Source organism: Selaginella moellendorffii, unplaced genomic scaffold, assembly GCF_000143415.4.
Source record: "Selaginella moellendorffii unplaced genomic scaffold, v1.0 SELMOscaffold_3, whole genome shotgun sequence".
Lineage (NCBI taxonomy): Eukaryota > Viridiplantae > Streptophyta > Lycopodiopsida > Selaginellales > Selaginellaceae > Selaginella > Selaginella moellendorffii.
In genome coordinates, this window is record NW_003314264.1 from 3,972,335 (window position 1) to 3,981,870 (window position 9,536).

The 9,536-nt window shown below is 48.5% G+C and overlaps 2 protein-coding genes across 2 annotated transcripts; one reads left to right on the top strand and one right to left on the bottom strand.

Moving 5' to 3' along the window:
• Nucleotides 1-323: 323 nt before the first annotated feature.
• LOC9643680 lies at nucleotides 324-6,509 on the bottom strand. The gene is made up of 11 exons (XM_024667797.1): nucleotides 6,304-6,509; nucleotides 6,182-6,241; nucleotides 6,049-6,119; nucleotides 5,171-5,989; nucleotides 4,991-5,123; nucleotides 4,862-4,942; nucleotides 4,334-4,810; nucleotides 2,314-4,264; nucleotides 2,088-2,263; nucleotides 1,935-2,030; nucleotides 324-1,878 (listed from the first exon to the last, which is right to left on the bottom strand). The coding sequence occupies exons 1-11, from the start codon at nucleotides 6,386-6,388 to the stop codon at nucleotides 1,496-1,498; spliced, it is 4,332 nt and encodes a 1,443-aa protein (XP_024523565.1). The 5' UTR covers nucleotides 6,389-6,509; the 3' UTR covers nucleotides 324-1,495.
• Nucleotides 6,510-6,588: 79 nt separating this feature from the next.
• Nucleotides 6,589-9,332, top strand: LOC9655462 (chaperonin CPN60, mitochondrial). The gene is made up of 18 exons (XM_024667804.1): nucleotides 6,589-6,661; nucleotides 6,725-6,746; nucleotides 6,806-6,949; nucleotides 7,020-7,179; nucleotides 7,261-7,436; nucleotides 7,488-7,583; nucleotides 7,637-7,741; nucleotides 7,795-7,881; nucleotides 7,935-8,024; nucleotides 8,078-8,158; nucleotides 8,213-8,281; nucleotides 8,332-8,409; nucleotides 8,460-8,555; nucleotides 8,613-8,712; nucleotides 8,759-8,862; nucleotides 8,908-9,016; nucleotides 9,072-9,150; nucleotides 9,208-9,332. Exons 1-18 carry the CDS (start codon nucleotides 6,633-6,635, stop codon nucleotides 9,266-9,268), a joined length of 1,686 nt encoding a protein of 561 aa, XP_024523572.1. The 5' UTR covers nucleotides 6,589-6,632; the 3' UTR covers nucleotides 9,269-9,332.
• Nucleotides 9,333-9,536: the final 204 nt, after the last annotated feature.

The following is a 9,536-nucleotide window of genomic DNA, read 5'->3' on the forward strand; positions in this document are numbered from 1 at the left end:
ATGAAGGACGTGGGCAGAACGAACTGTGGCTCCAAGCTCGTTATGCAGTCACCAACATCCCGGAAGAGGCATTAACACAGTGCTACATCGCGTCCCTTCCAACGTCCATGGCAGCAGATATCGCTCGGATGAACCCGGTCTCAGTTCACCAGGCGATGTCTTATGCTCTTCTTGCGGACATGATGTTCTCTAGATCCGAGTGGCCTCGGCGAGAGGGTTGGGAAGTGCGGCCGAAACAAACTCCTGCGCTAGCTCCTCCTATCTCCCAGCTCAAGGAGACTCTTCATCTCCCAGGCAAGAGTCATCGGTGGGATCGAATGAAGAGATTATTGGAAGATCTTCGTCTTGGCAAATGTTTAGACTACAGTGAAAAATGGAGCCGCGGACACCGCGAAGTTTATCAGGCTCGGAGAACCCTAGAGCTCGGATTTCAGCTTCAGGCTAATGATCAGGGCGACCTTATGCCCTGTGAGCTAGATGAGGTTGACGAGGCGTTTTCATCATGGAGGTTCAGTCGCGCTGGAGGAGGAACCGGAGCAGTTGCTCATGAAGCTGGAGACCATCTGCCACTGCAGCACGGTAGCAGGTCCGGAGTGTTTCCGAATCCAGAGAAATGTGGGCCAACGCTCTGGCGCTTCCCATACTTTTGATAACTGGAAGTCTCTGGGAAAATGAAGAGCAGCCGCTGGAGATGGAAATAGCGGATGGTGGAATGATTAAAACGTCCCAAAAGACTTGATGTTCATTGATGTCGGGGTTAGCGGAACATTCTGCGTGTTGGATATGGGGGCGATTGACATCACCCTGGGTGTCGAAACGTTAGAGCAGCTGGGAAATATCGTTGTTAATTTTGGAGAGCAGCTTCTCGCCTTTGAAAAGAACGGCCGGACATACAAATGGTCAACCAGTCTCAATGGCGTTAGGTTGCCGGCTAAAGGAGTGGTGTTTTGGAGTTATGATCGTGACACCAGAAGCTTGATGCCGAGGGAGCAAGCTAAAGATTGTAAGTTCATCTTGTTCTTCCTTGGACTTCTCTAAACTCCATAGCTATGGGAAATTCCAGGTCGGGATGGTGCTCAACGAGAGCTTGCGCTTGTCCTGCCGTTTTCAAAGATGCCAAGTTTGGGCATTTGTCATTCCCGGAAAGAAGCGGAGTGACCATCCCTATTCTCAACCTCCTCCAACACCATTTTCGCAAAGCTAGCGTGTGTGCCTGGGCCAATCATTCTCCCAGATCGAGGCCAAGGTTGCCATAGCCCAGAGATATAGCTTCCGGCTATCCCCCACTTAGCTAGCGGCACACCACGGCACAGCCGGCCTTTGCTCCTCGAAAGACTCTAAACTCAAATGGAATGAAAAGAAAACTCCCATTTCATGTTGCACTGTACAAGCGTCTCCACCCCGAAAAACAAAATTTTTTGCCGCGAAAGCGTCCTCCAGCCGCCTGCCTCCCTTTACAGGTAATTTACACTCCCGCCGAGAAGAGGAACAGCCTCTAGTCCTCTACGTGCTGTATCTCCCCCATGAGTATCCTGTTACTCGTCACGCTAAATCCTAGCAGCGATGGATCCACCACCTTCTTCCCCTTCTTTCCTTTCTTCTTCCCGGCCTTGGATTCCTGGAACTCGGTCTCCGCCGCTTTGCTCTTCTCGTAAAACTGGCCCTGTCCCCGGCTTGCCTGCTTCCAATCCTCGCTGATAACCGCGTCACTCACCGTGAAGACGCTGCGGAGAGCTTCCACTGGCAACAGCTCCTTGCGCTGTAACAACTCGGACTTGAATGCCTGGACGTTGGCCGTGGAGCCGAGATACTGTGTGAGGTACTCTCCGGCCTCGGCACTGGATGGGAGGGATAAGCAAAACTCCAAGAGCGTCATATCTGGACAGAGCTGTCGCTTAGCACACGCAAAGACGGAACAAAAGTTGCGGACTTACCATCGTTACCAGTCAGCTTTTTCATTTGGCTCTCGCACCACTGCCGGAATGCTTTGGCCTCTGCATTTGGGCCTGTACTCGGAGAAGTAACAGCATCTAAAGATGGCAATAGATTAAACATCTATAGGTGATCCACAAACAACGAGGACTTACCCTTCTTTCCAGCTATCTTCTTCACGGTATTCGGAGTTACTGGTGTCGACGGCCTTATCGAAGATGACAAGGATGGAAACTCCGCAGCACTGCCTTGTGAAACCGCAGCAGCAGAAGCTTGTCGAAATCCTGTTGCGAGCTCCTTGGCCGGGCCTTTCCTGCCCGATGACTCTTGCCTGTACACACAAGAACATGTCAGTCTTAAGTCTCGCATAGACAATCATACCTTTCTGACTTGGCCGCTGGCTTGAGAGCATCTTCACCGTAGTCCCAGAACAGGTCCATATCGTCGTCAACCTTCGGTTTCGACTTGGAAGACTTGTTCGATTGGACAGGAGTCGCCACAGCGGGAGATGGTTTCTGCCACGCAGAGCCATTAATACCTGCATTTCGAATGATTGCTGGCTTAGACGCCGCAAGCTGTTGCTGCTGTAGCTGCAGCTGCTGCTGTTGCTGCTGCTGCAGAAGTCTGAGCCTCTTATCTTGCTCCTCCCTGGCCTGACGTTCAGCCTCTTGGATCTCTTTCAGAGACTTAGCCGGTTTCACTTGTTTGTTTGTGTCAATCGACCAAGCAGCAAGTGGTTGAGAAACAGCTGGCTCTTCCCGAGTAAACATATAATCCGCAAGAGAAGGCCCTGGTGGCGGAGACGGTAAAATCTCTTTGCTCAGGTCTGGAAGCTGCTTCGAGCTGTTGGCCTTTGTTGTCGCAGAAGGCAACGCAGGGCTGTCGATGGCACTGACGATAGGCTTATTCGACTTGCTTTTGGATGCCCGCTTCTTGCTTTTCTTAGTTTCCTTTGGCTCGATAAAGTCGCCGTCTTCACTTTTGAATGGAGAGACTTCATCTGCCTCTTGCACGGTGGAGTAAGCTTGAGTTGGAGCAGGGGCAGGAATGTTGGTGTTCAATGTTGCCGACTTCTTCAACGATTCCTCCTCCTGAGACTCTTTCGGAGCTTTCGGCTGTGAAGCAGGAGCGACCCAGGCAGTTGGCGAAACGATCTTCTCCTCACTCTGCCTTTTAGCCTCCTGAAGCAAAATTTCGAGAGGAGTAGCAACCTCACTGTGCTGCTGAGCCTGGAGTAACGGTGATGTATTCTGTCCAGGAAGTGGTGGTTCAGGCACATAATCAGCAATGCTTCGTTGCGGCTTGTTCCCCGCCACCTCAATATTCTCCTTGAAGTTCACTTCGGCTGTCGGCCACTGCTGCTGCTGCAAATTTCCTCCAGGCGAATATAACGAAACAGTTGGATTATTTTCAGCCTTGAAACTCTCCTGAGTAGGATCAGTCGGAATTCTTCCCAAGCTGAGGCTCCTCTCGAAGTGAGTGCTTAGAGCTGCGTCCTTCTGATCACCAGTCCCAGGTGGCGCTGAAGTCCGCAAGAACTGCCCGTAGTCATCTATGTCCCATACGCCGGGCATTCTAGTTTTCTCGGCCGTCGGCCACTGCTGTGCAGGCGGTACGCTTAACTGCCGTAAAAGGTGACGCTCGTCTGTAGGATAGAACTGCCTGAATGCCGACTCGTGCTGGTGTTTCAACTGCGCCAACTGCTCTAGCGGATTACTAGAAGCTCGAACTCCAGGCTTTTCAGATAACGGAGACGCGTCGGGCTGCCTGCTTAACGCCTCAAAGTTGGCATTCTGCAGTCGCTGATACTCGTTCATGCTTGCTTGTTGCAAAAGCAGCTGCTCAAGTAAAGTAGGATGTGGAGCTTGTTGATGCAGCTGCTGCTGTAACTGGAGTTGATGTTGTGGCTGGTGCTGCTGCTGCTGCTGCTGTTGTAACTGCTGCTGCTGTAGCTGCTGCTGCCTCATTTTGAGTAGCTGCTCAGTCGTTGGAGGTAAAACCGGCTGTGATATTGGCGAGTGTAGCTGTTCTAAAAGTAGTCCCGAACTTGTACGTTGAGGAAAATTCTGGTTTATGTGCTGGAAGACAAGTTCGGATTGCAGCTGCTGAGAACGAGGCCAATCTGCACCCGCCATAGCACCCGGCATAGGTGACAGCGGTGTCATGACATCGGTGGGTTTTACACTCGCTGACAGCTTAGCGACATCAGCTTCTGAAGAGTTGTCGTGTGGCCATTTTCCTTGAAAAAATCCTGGACCTTGATCGAGTTTTTCCAGCCGACCTTGCGAAAGTACAGCTATTCTCTTTCTTGCCAAGTCTTCTTCTGCAACCTCTGAATAGAAAAATAAATTCAAGTTAGAAAAAAAAAAAACAAAGAAAAGAAAAAGAGTGAAAGAAATACCTGGCGTCAATCTACTAGAATCCGGCTTCACATCCAGTCTCTTCGTGTCAAGTTCTTGTAGTAAATGAAGGTTATTATCGAACCCCGCCTTCTCTTCCACTTTGACGTCAAAACCTGGAGGTACGCGAGCTTTCGGTTTCAAGTGCGGCATGATGTTCCCAAGCGGTACAAAACCAGTTCCCTCGGGAGCGTCGGAAAGACGAACGGGCAGGTCTATGTTGAAGAAACCAGCTTCAAACCATCCTATGATGTCTGCACCAATAAAGGGGCCTTGAATGACACCCTGAGGATCTGTATAAAAAAGTTGAAGGTCTTCTGGTCGCGGCTGCGGTTTTACTTGCTCTTCCTTTCGGGCACTTGGCTTCCAACCTCTATCTTCCTTGTAAGGATCCATGTCGTCTTCATTCACCTCCCATTTCTTGGCTTCTTCAGTTGTTCTATATCGCCGAGCTTCGTCCCTCCTCCCGTCCTTTAAACCTGAACAATGGCATATATAAGAAAATTAATCTGTGCTAAACGCATGCATACCATTGTAGTTCGTCCGATTCTCGGAGTCCCCTTCGAAATCTCGAAAAGCGTCTTCATCACTGACTTTATCGTCATCCTTGCCTGTCAAAGAGAAATTAGAGCTCAAGTGAATAAACACAACACAATTACCAAATGCTCTTCCAAGCCCAATACGCGGTCGAACTCTTGCAGTCTCCTCACGAGGAACACGACCGTCTTTGGAAGTATTCTGTGCAGCTCCGCTACCAGTTATGTCCCCTTTCTGAATAGCTTCCAATACCACCTGCTCCAAAGAATTCAGGCAAGAAAAATAACCATCAAAGCGCATACCTCTTCATCATCATCGGGGGCGGAAACGGCCAGCGGTTCCACTGGCTTGTCCGTAGTTAGCTGTTCGACTTCAATGAAACCATCGGGGAGTTTCGGCTTGACAGGACAGCTCCGATAGATGTCAAGAAGCTTGCCTCTTGGATAACGGTAAGTTGAATCACCCCGTCCCGGACGCATTTCCGCTTTGTCACCGATATGGCTTCCTTGCGCTCCAGGCAAGCCCGGACCATGCAGAGGCCCACTTCCATAAGTGTTTCGACCACGTCCAGCAGTAAACGTATCGCCACGCCCTCTGCCAAAACCCGGTGCAAACTTCGGTGGTGTACTCCCTAGTGGAGAAGCAGCTTCACCGCGTCTAGCATGCGGCGGAACCCATGCTCGGGAAGAGTTCTCGTGATCAGGCTCTCGAATGCTGATGGGATTACTTGCATGCCTGTCCTTCTCGCCTTCCTTGTCTGGATCCACCCATTTATCACGACGTGGTTCCTTGTCCTTGTCACCTGGACCCCAGCGGCTGTTCCATTTGCTATCTCGACGATTATCATAGCTCGTGTCCCTGTTGGAGAAATCAGTCCACCGCTCTAAGTTCCCTCGTTTTCCTTCCCCCGGCTCCTTATCTAGCCACCTCTTACCATCCGGTGCTTCTCGGTCACCGTCCTTCCACCTCTGTCTCGTGTTCTCCCTCTCGTCCTCTCTCCATTTATCCCTGCGCTCGTCATTTCGCCACCACTTTCGATCGAGCTCGCGAGCACCATCCCCACGCCAGTTGTCCTTGTTGAGCTCGTGATGGAGTCCGGACCTGGGCGTATAAGGCGGCTCCTGCAACGATCAAGCCTCAAAACTAAGGAAAAAAATTCTTTCCACAAATAAGTCCTTACTCCGGCTGGTTTCTCGGACGATTTGGGATGGAGCCACTGTGGAGACAGCGGAAGATCGTTCTCTGCGCCATCTATGCACGAACCCAAGAAAAAGTCACGACTGTGAAACACAAACGAACAGAGAAGAGTGAACCTTTGACATCCGTGTCCAAAATATTCGCGAGAAGCTTCGATATCCCGTTATTCCCATCGTCTACGCCCACAGACACCATCCACGAGCTGAGCACAAAGAAACCGACACAACGACATCCTCACCTCGAGATTTCCAGGGCGGATTCACGACCTCAGCAGCGCCGGGAGCGTTGCCTGCTGCAATCCCGTCGGTCGCCTTGCCGTCCATCGCAAAAACCCTAGATCAAACCCTAGACTGCGATTCTAGCTCTGTGCCGCCTCGCCCCTGGCGAATCACCGAAAGCAACAACAAATCCAAGCTCTGCTCGCGCCCACAGCCTCCTCTCTCCGCTCTCGGGTATTAGGGCTTCCTGAGCAGAAAAAGTAAGTACAAGCCGGGGGCCGTACGTACGGGAGATACTAGCTAGGGTTTAGGGTTTTCTTGGGGGGACGAGATGCGCAAGTAGGAGAAAATGTGGAGGGCTTTCTCTTCGCGCTTGAGGTATTTAGGTAGTACTTCTTGTTTCTCTCCATTTCAAGTGTGATTTTGTGCTCCTTTTTCCAGACTCCATGGAAGTTCTTCACAGGTAGCTCTTATCTCTTGTTTTTGGTGTGAATTGTGGGTGATTTTCTCTGTTCTCTACAGGCCGTTCGTTGGCTCAGGAGCTCTAGCAAGGATTTTAAGCCTCCACTTCCAAAGGAAGTCATGTTTGGAGTGGAAGCAAGAGCTCTTATGCTGGAGGGAGTGAACGAGCTGGCCGATGCCGTGCAAGTGACCATGGGTCCCAAGGTGTGTGATGCGATACTTTTACACTCCTACTCTGTTCTTAGAACGAGGAATTCTCTGTTTTTGTTGATAGGGGCGAAACGTCGTGATCGAGCTGAGTTATGGCACTCCCAAAATCACAAAGGATGGAGTGACTGTTGCCAGGAGCATGGCTTTCGAAAACCGAGTAAAAAACGTTGGGGCTGCTCTCGTCAAGCAAGTTGCTAATGCTACCAATGCTGTGGCAGGGGATGGTAAGGCTTCCGTTTTTTTTTTTGTTCTCTCTCTCTCTCCTTCTAAAACAGTTTTGAATGTGTTCTTTTTTTTTCTTGTAGGGACAACTCTGGCAACTGTTCTTGCGAGGTCCATATTTGCCGAAGGCACCAAGTCCGTGGCCGCTGGAATGAACGCCATGGATCTTCGCCGCGGCATGAATATGGCAGTGGACACGGTGGTGGAGTACCTCAAGAGCAAGGCGAAGACGATTAGCACTCCTACTGAATATGCTCAGGTCCGTGACGATTGTCTCGACAAATGTCCATCTTGTGAGTTCTTTCTCCAGGTTGCTTCGATCTCGGCCAACGGGGACGCCGAAGTAGGAGATTTGGTAGCCAAGGCATTGGAAAAAGTCGGCAAAGAGGGTGTCGTCACAATCAGCGTAAGCTCACAGCTAGACCTTTATACGATTTTTTTTTATATTTCCGATCTCAGGAGGGAAAAACACTTGAAAACGAGCTCGAGGTTATCGACGGTTTGAAGCTGGACAGAGGCTACTTGTTAACAAACTTTATCACCAACACCAGAACTCAGAAATGTGTAAGGAGTGAAATACTGCCCTCGTCATGATTTCCTGATTCACACTCTTTCAGGAACTCGATGATCCCCTCATTCTTGTGCACGAAAAAAAAATATCGGAGGCTAGCAAATTGAAGCCACTGCTTCAACTGGTGGTTAAGGTAGATTTTGTTTCAACTCAATCTTTCACAAGCTTGTGTTCTTTCAACTTTAGTTGCAAAGGCCGTTGTTTATCGTTGCGGATGATGTGGTGGGCGAAGCGTTGACGGCACTAGTTGTTAACAAAGTCCGCGCTGGTCTCAAGGTAACTCTTGTACGGATACTATTTGGTCGCTTTAATTCGTCACCAACATTCAGGTTTGCGTCATAAAAGCTCCTGGATTCGGCAGCTATCGAATAGATCACCTTCTCGACTTTATAGCCTTGACGGGTTCAAAGGTGATGGAAACAAGATACTGCCTTCATTCTAACGACTTTCATCTCTTTCTTCAGCTTATAAGCGAAAGCACTAGTTTGAAACTCGAGGACGTAACAGTAGAAATGCTTGGAAATGCAAAGAAGGTTCGGAAACACTAGCCCGATAGACTAGTTGTCTTTATGCTCCTCTGCAGATTATTGTAACCAAAGACGACACCATCATTTTAGGTGCTGTGGGTGATAAGCAAGTTATTCAAGAGCGACGGGACGAGGCAAGTAGTGCGAGATTCTAAAAATGTCACTGCAATTTTTTGCTTTTCAGGTGACATCTCAGTTAAAGAAAGCTACTGCGAAATTTGACAAGGAAAAACTGGAGCAAAGACTCTCCAGGTTATCGGGAGGGGTAGCTGTGATTAAGGTGGAGAGCATTTTAAATGATTTCCGCTATTTTTATTTTTATTTTTTCTCTTATTAGGTGGGTGGAGCCAGCGACGTTGAAATATCGGAAAAAAAAGATCGAGTAGTGGATGCCTTGAATTCTGCGAGAGCAGCTGCTTATGAAGGAATTGTGCCAGGTAGAGCAATGTAAGCTAGACTTTGTGGTAAACATTCATCCTGCAGGTGGTGGAGTAGCTCTTCTTCAAGCCTCCCGTGAGCTTGATAAGATCAAAACAACAAATTTTGAGGAGAAGGTTGGAGTTCAGATCATTCAAAACGCCATGAAGGTATGGCAAAAAGTGTATCACTTTGAACTTGAGGAAAACTTGCAGATACCCGCTTATATCATCGCCGCAAATGCTGGATACGAAGCATCCATGGTTGTAGGGAAACTGCTGGAGAAGATTGAAAACGATAGCTTTGGCTTCGACACTGCTCAAGGTGAATCCAACAGATACTTCCATTTTCGTTCCTTGCGTACTCATGAGCCACACAGGCGAGTACGTTGACATGTTCAAGGCAGGCATTGTCGACCCAGTGAAAGTTTTGAGAAGGGCAATCCAGGACGCTGTCAGGTATGTTCTTTCAAAATCTCGTGATTTAGTGTGCTTTGATCAATCCATTTATGACAGTGTTTCAACTCTCTTGACGACAACTGAAGCAGTTGTTTACCCAAATATTAACCAGAAGTAAGAAGTGTAATTACACCTCCAATAATAACTCCATTGAAAGCTAATTTACATTATAATTAGTAGTATATTGTGTAAGTATGATTAGTTATGACAGTTATTAATAGTAACACTTTTAGAATAAATTCTTAAGAAGTCAAAAGTTTTATATTGAGCAAATTCCAAATTAACACTATATTTAAAAACCTTTCATAATTTTTAATATGGATGTTGTATATTATTATTAGATTTGTGAGATTTTGATAGCCATTAAATTGGTTTCAATTTAAATT